Here is a 15,870-nt window from a genome sequence, read left to right on the forward strand (position 1 = left end):
TTTTTGTTCAGAATTAAGTAGTAGGAAATTGCTAGCCATCCAGTTTTTTATATCAGCTGTGCATTCCGTTAATTTTGTGAATTGGTAAGTTTCGTCAGGGTGTGAAGAAATATAGAGCTGCGTATCATCAGCATAACAGTGAAAACTAATGCCATGCTTCCTAATGATATCTCCCAAGGGTAGCATGTACAGAGTGAACAGCAATGGTCCTAGTACTGAGCCTTGTGGTACTCCATACTGAACTTTTGATCGATAAGACATCTCTTCATTTACTGCTACAAACTGATAACGGTCAGATAAGTATGATTTAAACCATGCTAATGCTATTCCACTAATGCCAACATAATTTTCGAGTCTATTTAAAAGAATGTTGATAGTGTCAAATGCAGCACTAAGATCGAGTAACACTAATAGAGAGATACAACCACGATCGGATGATAAGAGCAAATCATTTGTGACTCTAATGCAGCGGTTTTCAATAGGTGAGGCGCGCCTCCCCTGGGGGGCGCCAAAGAGCCACAGGGGAGGCGCAACACGCAAAGAAAAAATAACTGTATGCAGCTCTATTGATATCGGTAATTGTGTGTGCGAGTATTAGCTTTAAAATGCGTCGTTTCCTTGTCCCAAGTCAACAGAAGTCAGCATTAAGGGAGGATACGGAGCCTGGGAAGTCACCTGTGTGAGTAAAAAAAAAAACAATCCGTGGCGACGGTTTTGCAATCCGTCCGCTCAGTTTATAAACCGTAACGCATCTTATTCCATCATGTTTGATCATATTCCAGTTATAGCAGTTTTGCAGGCAAAATAATAAATTAATATTATTAGTCAAGTCAAGTCACCTTCATTTATATAGCGCTTTTAACAATATAGATTGTTTCAAAGCAGCTTTACAGTGATAGTAGGACATAAACGTAACAGAGATTGTCTTGGCTTTACAACAGCTCTAGAATAAAGTTATTGTCCAGCTAGTTAGTTTTGATTGATTCACTTCCGTTGCAAAGATTATTAGTTATTAACTTAGGGGCCGCTTACACGACACTGTTCTAATAGAAAACCCTTAATGCGCTCTGACCTGCTCATCTGCACAACAACAGTGCCTGGTGGCTTGAGAACGCAAACCTTACAAATGGTTTTACGTACAAAAGTTATTCAGTCAAGAGCATTGGGTGATTTTTGCAGTCTGTTGCTTTATTAACATTAAAATAGACATCAACAGGAATATTAGGCTGCCACTTTAAGATATATTGCACAGATCCAATAAACTGATACTGTACACATGCATTTTCTTTCTCGACTGTTTACATTCACTTAAGGGGAGACACCCCAGGTGAATATAAAAAAAACAAAACAAAACTAATAGATATCAGCATGACACTTCCCCAGTTGATTACTGACAAATATCTTTTGTATTACAAGTTTTTAGAATATTTATGTTTAAATATGCAAATTAGGTAGTACCTCATTAAATATGCACTAATTTGCATATATTTCCAGAAGAGAAATCTAAACATTGGATAAAGCCAGATTCAAAATTCTTGTTTCATTTTGTTGACATATTAGAGTCAAAGGTTTTTACAGAGGGGATTTTGGATATCTCTTTTTATCACTCCATTAATCAGAAAAAACTGTCAACAGCCATTAAAAAATATAAATATAAATAAATCAGAATATAAAAATCCATTAAATAAATCATAAATCAGAATCTGGGGCCGTATTCACAAAGAATTTTAAGGCTAAAAGTAGCTCCTAACTGGCGAATTTAGGAGCAACTCCTAAAAATAATGGGCGTGTCTCTCGTAACTTTAGGACTCCTAATTTTTTTGACTAAGAGTAATTCACAAAGCATTTTAGCTCTAAAAGTAGCACCTAAGCCTGGGACAGCTTAAAAGAAGTCGAGAGGACTCCTAACTCACTAAGACCTATTCACAAACCGCTTTTTGTGGCATTTCACGTTGCGATGTTTTGAAATGCGGCGGCTACAGGAGCTTCCAATCGCGAGGGAACAATTTTGCATTGTAGGCATAACTAGGGATGCAATAACGCCACCAACAACAACCAAAACTAGGCTACTCATTCATTGCATGTAAACTAATTGTAACGTTTGATTGTGAATCAAATTAAAATGTTCTTCTCTTTGCAAACGTAGGCAGAGGCATATAGTGACAGATTAATTCAATAATGTTGCAAAGATATTGCATCAATCCATATGTTTCATTAGGCTACTAGGCTATTTGTTTTTCCTTACTCTTTATTCATTTAGGCTATTTATTCAGTTATTCATCATCTTCCGTCCTTCGCACTACTTGTGTAGCGCACGCATTCTCAGACCTGTCACCTGTCAATCATCATCGTAGGGGAGGGGTTTGGAATCATTCCCGCGTTACAATCATCAGCCAATCAAGGTGGTCACTTCAGTCAAGCTCGTGCATGAGTAATGACGTCATCCATAGCAACAAAGACTCACTCTTAGTTTAGGGGTTGTCATTTTTCTTTACTAAGAGTAGGTCTGAAAGGCGTTGTGAATAACTTTTAAGAGAAAACTCCTAGCTAAATTCTTTTAGTGCGATTTAGGAGTACTCCTAGTGGTAAGATAAAATGCTTTGTGAATACGGCCCCTGAATGATATATGAACAAACCCCTCTGTAAAAACCTTAAGAATATAGATAGGAATACAACTGGAAAGTTTGGTGTATGTAAGTGCTGCTGAAGTGGAGATTTCTGGCTCAGAGTATGAGAAAAAAACATTTTGAGAAAACGGCTTATAAAATTAACATCAACCAATGAGATTTCGCTTTTAGAGTTAAATGCCCCATTGTACTTTCACAATTGGTTGCTGATAAAAAAAAGAGGAAATTACCATATTTGGATCCGACAACATTTTGACCTCGAAGAAAAAGCTGGAAGCAGCAGGGGATGTTGATGTACAGATATAGTCTGGCTTCAGATCCTCAGCCATGTAATCCTCCATGGCTTGCTTATTCAGGTATGGAAAGTGGATAAATCTTTTCTCTGGGCACTGGTTCACCAGGAATCAGGTCAATGACACAGTCCATGGTCTATGAGGTGGTAATTGAGACACTTGTCTCGGGCAGAAGACATCCTGAAAGTGGGCATAATATGCTGGAATATCCACAGATATTCCGCTTCATTTATATATCGCTTTTAACGATATAGATTGTTTCAAAGCAGATTTACAGTGATAATAGGAAATTAAAGTAACAGAGATTGTTTTGGCTTTACAGCAGCTCTAGAATAAAGTTATTGTCCAGCTAAAGTTAGTCTTGATTGATTCACTTCCATTGCAAAGATCATTAGTTATTAACTTAGGGGCCGCTTACACGACACCGTTCTAACAGAAAACACTTAATGCGCTGCTCATCTGCTCACTTAAAACCTGCTCATCTGCACAACAACAGTGCCTGGTGGCTCGAGAACGCAAACCTTGAAATAGATTCCAAGGTGCAAGCATTGAAAAAGCGGAAACTTCAAAAACGTGAATCCGTGAAAACGCAGACAGCGTGCACATGCGTACTATGTGTCTAGTCTATAGGTATACGCGTTTGAATATATATGTGCGTAGGCGTGTAGTCTTTATTTACAAATTGACCTCACCAAATTACTTGTCTGGATTTTTTTGTCGCTTCCGCGCATCCATGTGAACTGGAATCATTTTGACAACGTTTTATCTGTACAGAGGTAACTCTTTGCGCTTTAACCAGTAAGCAAACACCAAGCAACCACTCAGAACACCATATAATTTAGGTAAGATTGTATACATTTTATCAGTTCATGCATTCCCTGGGAATTAAACCCCCGACCTTGATGTTGCTACCGCCATGCTCAACTGTTTGAGCTACAGGAGTATTATTGTTGATATTTGCTTGCTCCCACCCACTGACTGAATGTCTGTCAATGTTCAGCAGCATTCAGACATGGTGAGCACTACAATGTTTAGAAGCACTTAAGTTGAAAACCACACAGTGGGTGCATGCTAAACACAATTTTGTCATTAAACAGACTCGGAAAACAGAGACAGTCTGTCCCGCAATGGCATCACCCATATCCTCTCTGTGTGCAACAATGCCAAGCCTGTGTTAGAGGTAAGAACAGCGTTCCACAGAGACTACAGGGAGAGAACTTTTCCATTAATGTTTTGGCACTGTAATGTAAATTTTACTTCTGTGAAATTGTACTTAATGGTACATGGAGCTAAGCTCAGAGCAGTTTGAGGCATGTTTTGTACGCTTTAAACATGTTCACAAAAATAATGTGAATGTATAATAACTTTAATCTGACTGGATTTAGTGGTTTATTTCTAGGAATGTTAAAGCTAAATGAGGCTGCTTGTTGCATTGTTCACTATGTGTGTTATGAACAGCAGGGGGCAGCAATGATAAACTGTACAGCTGTTGTTCATTTAAATTTCCATTATGAGTTCCCCCTGGACATTTTATCATACACACAACATATGGGTTCTTTCTGGAAACATTACATGATATTAACAGTCATTTAAATTTCATCAAATTTAAAGGGATAGTTCACCCAACAATGAAAATTAGCCCATGATTTACTCACCCTGAAGCCATCCTAGGTGTATATGATCGCTTCACTTCAGAACGCCTTTATTAACCCGCCAAAGCTGTGTCGAGCACTTTTATCATGGATGGATGCGCTATGTTGGACATCCAAAAAAATATACCCATTGACTCGCATTATTAAGCTTGAAAGAGACAGGACATTTTTCAATATAAAAAAATATTACTCTGACTGTGTTAGTCTGAAAGAAAAAAAAAATCATATATACCGATGACTTCAGAGTGAGTAAATCATGGGCAAATTTAAAATTTTCAAACTATCCCTTTAATAGGCTACATTTAAAATATATATATATATGTCAATGGTTATTATGAGGTTATCTGGAAAAAACACTACTGTAGTGGTGTTGTATATCAAAATCATAATCAGTTTTGATGTCTAATTAAATGTTTCACAGTTTGCTCTTTAAAGAAGCCAATTCATTGTTGTAATTGTATGCAGGGCCGGTTTATTACATGAAGGTATCTCAGTCTTGTTGCTTTTCTACCTCCGTTTGCAAGCAGCAAGTACGCCAGAATCATACCCAACACTGTGAACAGAACGACACATAAGCACTGCGACACTTAAGCACAGCTGAGAAGGTGTATTTCAACTATCTAATTGTTTTTGCTCTCTCCATTAGGACATGACCTATCTGTGCATTAATGCAGCTGATGCCTCCAGCCAAAATTTGTGAGTCACATTTACTGCAGAACACACAAGCCTTTCCCACACACACACACACACACACACACACACACACACACACACACACACACACACACACACACACACACACACACACACACACACACACACACACACACACACACTATCAGAAATATATGTGTATAAACATTCTAAATTATATTTAGAATTGCTCTCTGTTGAATTTGTCAGAGTAATTTGAAAACTACAGCAGTTCCTCAGTCACATGACTCTCTTATGATGACAGAATATTGCAGAATTATAATGTCATTCATCTCTTTGTGTGTGTGAGAGAGAGAGAGAGAGAGAGAGAGAGAGAGAGAGAGAGAGAGAGTGTGCGTGTGTGTGTGTGTGTGTGTGAGAGAGAGAGTGTGTGTGAGTGTGAGAGAGAGAGATTTCCTGCACCGGAACATGCCTACTGCTTTACTATATAAAAGGCAAAAATCAGTGTGTATGTTCGAATTTACAGTATTCATAAACCAGAGGGCAAAATGTACCTGGATGACCTACTACTTTTGCCAAGATTCTGAAGTGTGCATCTGTTGGACACTTTATTATCCCATGATGCCAAAGGAAAGAAGTTGAAATTGGCTGTGAACCAAAACAATTGACAATGTCACATGACATGGCAAATGCAATGCGTCTGAAATTCGCTCACACTACACACATTCATTAGCCTGACTACGTCAGACTTCGTACTTCCGCTCAATTTCAGTTCGCTTCTGTATTCAGTCTGAGATAGCGACCGTTTTCCTCCGGCCTCAAAACAGCCGGCCAATCAACGAACAGAGGGCGGGCTGAGAGCTGTGACGTAGACGCTGATTGTACCGTGGATGCGTAGATTTACTTCACATAATCTGCAAAAGTCGTTCACAGCCATGTTCACTCCGGTATTTCGCTCGATGGTTTTGTTTTCGCATCATACATGTGTTTACAATGGAAGTTAGATGCGGCTGAGCCTGCGCATAACACACGCCATAACCAAACATTATGTGATTGGCTTACGGGTAACCAATGATTTTAAACTTCAGACAAGCGCCAAAGTAGCAGAGTTTGGTATTACCAGGCTACACATTCATACTATATAAAACTTAATTGTTTAACGGTCAAGAAGTGAGTTCTTATTCAAATGAAGGCAGCTATTGAATAAGATTGTTTTAGTCATATACATGACTTAGTCACAAACATTATTTGGTGTTCACATTTTTGGGCTGGACACTCACTCCAACCAGATTTCGGCTACTCTCAGCTGAAATTGCAGTGCTATAAAAATAAAACAACTAAAATAATATAAATAAATAAAATTACTTTTTGGTTATTTGGTTTGTAATTTGAATAAGAGCTTTATGACTCTTAAAATGTGGTCACATTAGCAAAATTTCAATAATTTGAAAAAAGTTTTAAAGTGTAAACTTTAAATTTAAAGTGTAATGCATCTAAAATTAAACACATTGGAATTTCTGTAAACCAATCAGAAACAAGCTTTCTGCAGAGCCATAGTTTGACCATAATGAATGAATAATAAAACTAACAGAAAGTATGGAGCATATCTACGACAGACCAGAGGTTCGTGCAGTAGCTTTGGAAAAAGTGAAGTTAGGTAATACTACAGTAAGAGTGGCTGTATGAGTCACGGTTTTCACAAAGTTCTCTTTTTTATTGAATGAAAGAGCCCCTTGATTCTCTTGAAAATGTCAGTAGTTTGTAGTTCAGCTGTCTAAATAAAGGGATTCAGGGAATACATTTTTGGAAGTGGGGGAATCTTAAACACTCCCAACCCCCCCCCAAAACATAATTACTTACTACCAGTGCATGTTCAGTGGTCTTATGGTATAAATCTTGCTATTGCAGCCTGGGTTTAAACCCATCTGCACATACAACTGCAAACAAGAGAGAAGCATAATGCTTAATTTAACAAACATAAAATGTTTTTTTGAGCGTGTACAGTTGCTTAAGTTAGACAGAATACACACACACACACACACACACACACACACACACATACACATACACACACACACACACACACACACACACACACACACACACACACACACACACACACACACACACACACAATGCATTTCCTTGTTTTATCGGAACTCTCTACAGACTAGTGGCGGCTGCTGGTCTTTCAAAGAGGGGAAGCTCATTTTCGGCCTACTTCAAAAAATTTGTCCATTTATTTATACGTAAATTCTACATTCCTTTTCAAGAAAATGCTCTGTGACCCTGTCGTACCAACTAGGCGTCTTTTCCAGTGACTTGACCAGTGTCCTCTCAATGGCCAGCAGAGTTAAATATAATTGTATAAATGTAACAATATAATAAAGGTATAAATAATAATATAGTAAAGTATAATAATACTACTACTAATAATATATATTTTTTATTATTTTAATAAAAAAAATTCATTATTAGCCTACTAATAATAATATAAAAAATATAATAAGTAATAATATAATAAAGGTATAAATGTATAATTGTGTGAAATATATTATGAAAATTGGCTTGCAATTTCAACAAGCAAATACCAAGAAATAGGTTGCAGCAGCTGTCTTTTGACTACACTTGCAAAATCCGCGATGGGACTGAGCTCGAATAGCTTCAGCATCAGCGACTTTTTATTGTATGAAATCGCTGTCAATCAAAAGGAGATGCAGCCTTTCGACAGACCCTCCAATCATCACGCAGAAGCCCGGAGTCCACGCCAGCCCACTCCTCATTCACCCCCAGAGACGCTGAGCGTCCGTGGGTGGGACATAATCGCAGCATTTATCCAATGACCGTCTACTGTTCAAAGAAACTGTTCAAAGCAGCCCCATTGAAGTCAATGGACGCTGGGCTTCAACAGGGAAATGCACTGTGACGCTACGTGAATGTATGAGAAGGAAATCAAGTCAGCCGACCTGCTACATGTAACTGATTCTGAACGAACTCGTCTTTGAGATGAACGTTTTCTAACGCATTTTTAGTCAATAAAATGTTAAAACAATAGTACATATTTGACCATTAATTGTTTGACATTATAGGGGAAGCCGAGCTTCCCTTGCAGTCTTAAAGAAATCCCCACTGCTACAGACATAATGCTTTTATACAGTACAAACTGTATATTCTATCTCCTAAACCTACCCATCACAGGGGGACCAAATAATGTCCTTTTTTTCCCCACAACAGAGGGAATACCTGAACCACACAGACAGACTTGTTTTTATATCATTATATCGACTCTCCATAATGCTTTTTTTAAACACAATCCTCACAGAAAACTTTCTGCATTTTTACATTTTCAAAAAAAGGTTTTACTATCTTTTTGGGGACATTTGGTCCTCACAATGTAGGTTAAACAAGTACACAAACACACACACACACACACACACACACACACAAACACACACTAATTTTTATACTGTAAAAACTGTATATTCGATCCTCTTAACCTACCGGTTATGGTAATGTTCAGAATTTTTAGATAAAAAACAAACAAAAAACATCACTTAGTATGATTTATAAGCTGTTCTCTTTCATCATCTCGTGTTCGAGATCCACCTATGGGAAGGACATCCGTACCTGACCTCTGCAGAAGCATCCAATTGCACCAAGTCTGGCTAGACAGACAGAAGCGCGCAGCCAATGCCAGGTAAGGTCCCTCCCCCTTACCTGAGGGCATATAACGCCTGCAAGCACTGCTATTCTCCAGTTGACATTCGCTTCTCACGATCTTTGCACTTACACAGTTCGGTTGGATTTACACTGTACATTTGCGTGTCTTCAGGAGGACATATCGCCTGATCAGCCTCCACCAGACGTGACAGTCGTTTATTTAACCTGATTAACGTTAGCTGTGTTCTGCATCCGGAGCTGCCCACGCTCTTGCTTTTCTCGCCTGCTCCTCTTCCACGGCTGCCCGCCACAGATTTTTCGGAGTTTTTCTCCGGTATGTCGCTGTCTAAATCTGCCGCTTCTCCGGGGAACAGCCTATCACGGGCCTGCCCGGCCGCGTGTGGTGCGCTGATAGCCGCTAAGGACCTTCACTCTTTCTGCGTGGTTTGCTTGGGCCTCAAACATGCTCAAGAAGCCTTGGAGAACCCGGAGAATTGCAGTCAGTGCCTTATGCTGCCCAAGAAGCTTTTGCGACGCCGTCTTAAAGTCGCAGCGACCCAGTGCACCGAGCTCGGCCTTTCTGACTCGAATGGGGGACACGGTGACGAAGACGCGCTACCGGGGGCCTCCCAGGGCGTTACTTCACTTAATTGGGCTGACCAGCCCAATCCTGCATTGCCCGAAGAGGACATCTTTGTGGGCAACCTCCCGCTCGTCGACAAACCGGCCGGTTCCGGCAACGAGGATGACACGGCCCTTCTTGGGGTCTCAGAGGACGAGGAGGCCTTCCCGCCCTCTGGCGTTCCCCAGGCCTACGCCCCCACGGCCTTGCCTCAGTCCATCCTCCTGGAAGTGTGTGAGCGAATGGCCGCTCGCCTCAACATTGAGTGGCCGGCTCCACAGAGCGCCACCGACCAAGAAAGGGACATTTACGACGGAAAAGTGCTGGGACCCCCTCCCAGTCTGAGGAAACAACTCTTCCCCATCCTTCCAGCGTGAGCGAAGCAAATGAGGCACAACTGGAGCGACCCGCTCGATCTCAAGCACGGTCTCACGGGCCTTGAGGTGAAGGATATGGCAGCTCTTGGCATGGGTGACCCCCTGCTATCGAGCCGTCCATTGCCAGGCACCGTAACCCCGCGCAGGGTGGGATGCTCGCCCCCCCTAAGCCAGTCTTGCCCAACAAGATGGACCGTTTTTCTGCCTCAGTTCACCAGGCCGCTTACAAGTCCTCGGCCTTGGCTGTCAGGGCCCTGATCGTCTCTTCCCTCCTCTCCGCTTACCAGGCGGAGATCTTGGACGAATTAGGGCAACAGCTGAAAAAGGGAACCCCTTCTCTACCATTGTGGAAGGAGATCCTTACGGTTAACGACCTCGTCCTCCGTAACACTCGTCAGGCCGCCCAAGCCTGCGGGCGCTCTATGGCACTTTCTGTGGTGGGAGAGCGCGCGCTCTGGCTTAACCTGTCGGGCCGTCCCGACCGCGAGAAGAGGCGCATCGCGGGCGCTCCAGTAGAGCCCAGCCGGGCTCTCTTTGGCCCCACCATTGCATTGATTCAGCAACGATGTGACGACAAAAAGAAGGAGGATGAGGCCTTCAAGTTATGCCTTCCTAGGAAGGCGGCCCCACGCCAGGTGCCCCCTGTGCGTTTGCCTAACCACCCTGTCCCGGGACGAAATTTCCATCAGGGCAAGGAAAGGCCCCGCAACAAATCCCCCTCACGGCAGAAAAACCCTCCTCCTGCTAAACACTGGGGGAAATCGACTCCCGCTGCGGCAGGAAGACCATCGAACCCTACCCCACCGACTCGAAACGCAAGCGGCCTGCCTGATGTTCAGCCGATGTGGGCATTGAGTCCGCTTTCAAGGGCCACGAGCCCCTCGGACTCTCTTCCTGCCCCAGGACCCCTGTCCAAAAGACGGAGGGTCTCCCGTGGATGGGTCAAAAGTGCAAAAGCAGTGTCACCACACCGCACCTGCTCTGTTCCCCTCACCCAAATAATAAAGGCTTCGGCCCCACTGTTCCTCCAACACAAAACACACACAAAACACAAAGACACATTAAAACAAATTAATCAAATGAATAATGAATTTGTTAGGGAGAGAAGATCTCTCTCCGCAGAGAGAGAAAATTTCTTTGAACCCCTGCATGTCGCCCCTAGTTTGTCCACAAGGTGGTGCCATTGCATCACAAATGAGCCAGCTGGGCCTACACAGCGCCACTTCGACTCGGGTGGAAACACTCGCGAGTCACGAATTGGCTTGGCAAACTGTTTCGGCTCCCGAGTGGGTGACGCGTACAATAATGCAGGGCTACAGACTGCAGTTTGAAATAAAATCCCCGTATTTCAACAGCGTTCTCTCTTCACACACGGAAGAGAGCACCGCGCAAATCCTGAAAGAGAAAATATCTTCCCTTCTAAACAAGGGAGCGATTAAGGTGGTGCCCCCCAATCTGATGAATCAGGGATTTTATTCTCGTTATTTCCTGGCTGGTCCCAAAGAAGGACGGTTCTCTCCGCCCAATCTTGGACCTCCGTGTGTTGAACAAACATTTGAGGAAATACAATTTCAGAATGCTAACTCATGGCTCGCTCTCCCGCACCATAAAACGGAACGACTGGTTCACATTGGTCGATCTGAAAGATGCTTTCTTCCACATAAGCATTTATCCACCTCACAGGAAGTTTCTTCATTTCGCCTACCAAGGCACATTCTGTCGTTCGGGCTCTCGTTAAGCCCTCGGACCTTCTGTCTGTGTGCGGAGGCGGGCTTAGCACCCATGAGAATGTCAGGTCTGCAGGGTTGCCAACTTTGGGATTTTGGCTGGAGGGAGACTCTGTAAAACTTCAGTGTGCGCGCGCACGGAGAAAATTTTTGGTAACCCTAATTCTAATTTTGAAAATGTCAGTCCTTGTTTACTAGGTATAAACCCTGATTTATGAAAAAAAAAAAAAAAAAACGAATAGAATGGAAACGTGTTTTCAAAATGTACAATTAATTTATTGATTGCACTATAAAAAAAATTAATATAGCGGTGATTAAATAACAAACATGTAAAACAACAACAACCGGCATAACATTATAGATTTATTCTTGTGCATGTATACGCACTAAAACACAGACAGTTCCGTTCCGTTTGTTAGTGGAAGAACGTGAACGTGCAGAACTGCTTGTGTTTCAGTGCGTGCGGATGGAAGTAAAACCATCAGTAACATTTATCTGCCGATTGTCTCTGCGCACTTCAACTCTCAATGTACTGCACAACTGCTCCTTATGTAAAACTCAATTAAATTATTTGGCGGTGTGACGGTCTCGCATTATGCTGCGGATTTAAATGTGACTCATTAATTGAAATAATTTGAATGCATTTTACACTCTCAGAAAAAAAGGTACGAAAGCTGTCACTGGGGCTGTGCCTTTTCAAAAGGTACACTTTTGTTCCTTATAGGTACTAATTTGTCCCTTTTAGGTATGTACCATTAAGGTACCAATATGCACCCTTTAGGTACAAAAATGTACCTTTTAAAAAGGTGAACCTTTTTTTCTGAGAGTGTACGTTGTTCCTTTTCATGCAGTTAACGTTTCTGAATTTATTTGACATTTGAACTTTTTGTGTAATTTTTGAGGACTGGTCAGGATCATTTTAATAATTAGTTTAATAATTCATAATATTTTGACAGCCCAAAGAGCTGCAGTCCACATTTCAAAGTGCAACAGGCCAAAAGTACCATTAATGGGAAAAGTGTATTACAGGTGCATTGGAGTGTATTAAGAATACACTAAAGTAATAAAACTTCTGATCAGGTATGTGAATTTCTTTGACTATATGTTGTTTTCTTTATTTGTCATAATTACATATTTACTTCTGTAACTACTTTCTATATGTATGTAAAGCTACGTTGTAACCATGCAAAATTGTGAAAAGTGCTATATTATTTCTATTTGAATTGAATTAAGCAATAGCCTACCTGATATTCAAAGTGTGGTTAAATTATTGAAAAGGTCATAATTATAAAACTTACTTCATGATTATTTTTTTGCAACTCAAAATACATTTCCTGTAAACTTTTATCTAGGCCTATACTATGTTTATATAACAGGTCAACAGAGGATTCAACAAAAAGAAGTGTACTACTGAAGTAGTACTTAAATATTTAACAAATTAAATAATCTTATTTGCATATTGCTCATTGTTACATTTGTGCTGTAGGTAAAAGTTGTGTTTGGAAATTCTGCCATTACAGCACCTGTTAGCAGAAACAAACAAGATGTTTCCGTTTATACCTCACATTTTCTTTAATTGGCACAAAAAGAAAGTCTCATCTAAAAAAATTTACATAGCATAATCTTAAATTAATTTCATCATTCTCAGACTTATGTCTCACCATGTATAATATAGATTGTTTCAAAGCAGCCTACAGTGATAATAGGAAATTAAAGTAACAGAGATTGTTTTGGCTTTACATCAGCTCTAGAATAAAGTTATTGTCCAGCTAAATTTAGTTTTGATTTATTCACTTCCATTGTAAAGATCATTAGTTATTAACTTAGGGGCCGCTTACATGACACCGTTCTAACAGAAAACCCTTAATGTGCTCTGGCCTGCTCATTTGCACAGCAACAGTGCCTGGTGGCTTGAGAACGCAAACCTTGAAATAGGGTCCAAGATGCAAGCGTTGATTTTTTTTTTAAACGTTATCATCTCCACGTAAACTTCAAAAACACAAATCTGTGAAAACGCTGACGGCGTGCACATGCTTATTACGTGTTTAGTCTATAGGTATGCGCATTTGACTATATATGTGTGCAGGCGGTGAAGTCTTTCTTTACAAATTGACCTCACCAAATTACTTGTCTGGCCCTAAAAATTTTGAATACAGAATTTATTTTTTATTTTTTTTCGCTTCTGCGTATCAATGTGAACTGGAATCATTTTGAAAACGTTTTATCTGTACAGAGGTAAAGGGAAGAGAAGGAGGCCTTCACAGGGGAGAGACTATGTGACACTTCAGGACTGCGTTGTCGTTGGGTCCAGTTGCAGGTCCTTCATCAGGTCTGGATAAGGCCTGGATCCGGTGGTAAACCTCGGGATAAACAGAGAGACTAATATTAGCGTAGATGCCATTCTTATTATGATGTAACGAGTACATCAGGATTTATGGGAAGTGTTCCCGGTTCCGGCTGACCTAATCTATGCAGCCTAACATTGAATTAAAAAACTTGATAATGTGTTATATGTATGCTAGGTCAAAGAGATGTGTTTTTAGTCTAGATTTAAACTGACAGAGTGTGTCTGCTTCCCGGACAATGTTAGGAAGACTGTTCCAAAGTTTAGGTGCTAAATAGGAAAAGGATCTACCGCCAGCAGTCGATTTTGACATTCTAGGTATTATCAACTGGCCAGAATTTTGAGATCGCAATAGACATGAATGACTATAATGCATTAAGAGCTCACTCAAGTACTGGGGACCTAAATCATTTAGTGCTTTGTAAGTAATCAGCAATATTTTTAAATGTATACGATGCTTAATAGGGAGGGATACTTCCTGGTTCTGGTAAGAACTCTAGCTGCTGCTTTTTGGACCAGCTGTAGTTTGTTTATTATGTGTGCAAGGCAACCACCCATAAGAGCATTACAATAATCTAGCCTTGATGTCATGAACACATGAACTAACTTTTCCGCATTTGTCATTGAAAGCATATGTCGTAATGTAGATATATTTTTAAGATGGAAGAATGCGGTTTTACAGATACTAGAAACATTGCTTTCAAATGAAAGATTGGTATCAAAGAGCACACCCAGGTTCCTAACCGACGACGAAGACTTGACAGTGCAGCCATCAAGTGTTAGACAGTATTCTAGGTTATTACGTGAGGACGTTTTTTTGTCCAATAATTAGAATCTCTGTTTTTTTTCAGAATTAAGTACTAGTCATCCAGTTTTTTATATCAGCTATGCATTCCGTTAATTTTGTGAATTGGTAAGTTTCATCAGGGCATGAAGAAATATAGAGCTGAGTATCATCAGCATAACAGTGAAAACTAATGCCATGCTTCCTAATAATATCCCCCAAAGGTAGCATGTACAGAGTGAACAGCAACGGTCCTAGTACTGAGCCTTGTGGTACACCATACTGAACTTGTGATCGATAAGACATCTCTTCATTTACTGCTACAAACTGATGACGGTCAGATAAGTATGATTTAAACCATGCTAATGCAATTCCATTAATGCCAACAATATTTTCGAGTCTATTTAAAAGAATGTTGTGGTCAATGGTATCAAATGCAGCACTAAGATCAAGTAACACAAATAGAGAGATACAACCACGATCGGATGATAAGAGCAAATAATTTGTGACTCTAATGAGAGCTGTCTCAGTACTGGTACGGTCTAAATCCTGAATGGAAATCCTCGCAGATACCATTTCTTTCTAAAAAGGAACATAGTTGTGAGGATACTGCCTTTTCTAGTATCTTTGACAGAAAAGGTAGATTCAAGATCGGCCTGTAATTGACTAATTCTGTAGGATCAAGTTGCGTTTTTTTAACAAGCGGTTTAATAGCCAGCTTAAAAGTTTTTGGTACGTATCCTAATGACAGAGAAGAATTAATGATATTAAGAAGAGGATCTATGACCTCTGGAAGCATCTCTTTCAATAGCTTAGTCGGTATAGGGTCTAACATACATGTTGTTGATTTAGATGATTTAACGAGTTTAGAAAATTCTTTCTCTCCTATAGCAATGAATGAATCGAATTTTTCCTCATGGAGACAATGCACTGATGTGATACTGTAGTTGACGGTTGTATAATTATAACTTTCTCCCTAATATTATCAATCTTGTAAGTAAAGAAGTTCATAAAGTCATGTGGCATAGTTAGCTTGTGTCTTTAGCTGCAATGAGTTTCTAGACTCTAATGGTTTCCTTCTGACAAATGTCACAGATTCCCAATAGTGTGCACTCTAGCGAGTTCGGTTG

The 15,870-nt window shown here is 40.4% G+C and overlaps 1 protein-coding gene across 1 annotated transcript in view; it reads left to right on the forward strand.

Annotated features, from left to right (window-relative positions):
• dusp22a (dual specificity phosphatase 22a) overlaps positions 1 to 15,870 on the forward strand; it is a 96,448-nt gene that overhangs the window by 11,609 nt on the left and 68,969 nt on the right. Inside the window, exons 3-4 of the mRNA XM_084409017.1 lie at positions 4,018 to 4,100; positions 5,219 to 5,268. Coding sequence (XP_084265143.1) covers positions 4,018 to 4,100; positions 5,219 to 5,268 — 133 coding nt within the window. The remainder of the gene's footprint in view (positions 1 to 4,017; positions 4,101 to 5,218; positions 5,269 to 15,870) is intronic.

The sequence above is a fragment of the Rutilus rutilus genome, assembly GCF_951802725.1.
Source record: "Rutilus rutilus genome assembly, chromosome: 5".
Classification (NCBI taxonomy): domain Eukaryota; kingdom Metazoa; phylum Chordata; class Actinopteri; order Cypriniformes; family Leuciscidae; genus Rutilus; species Rutilus rutilus.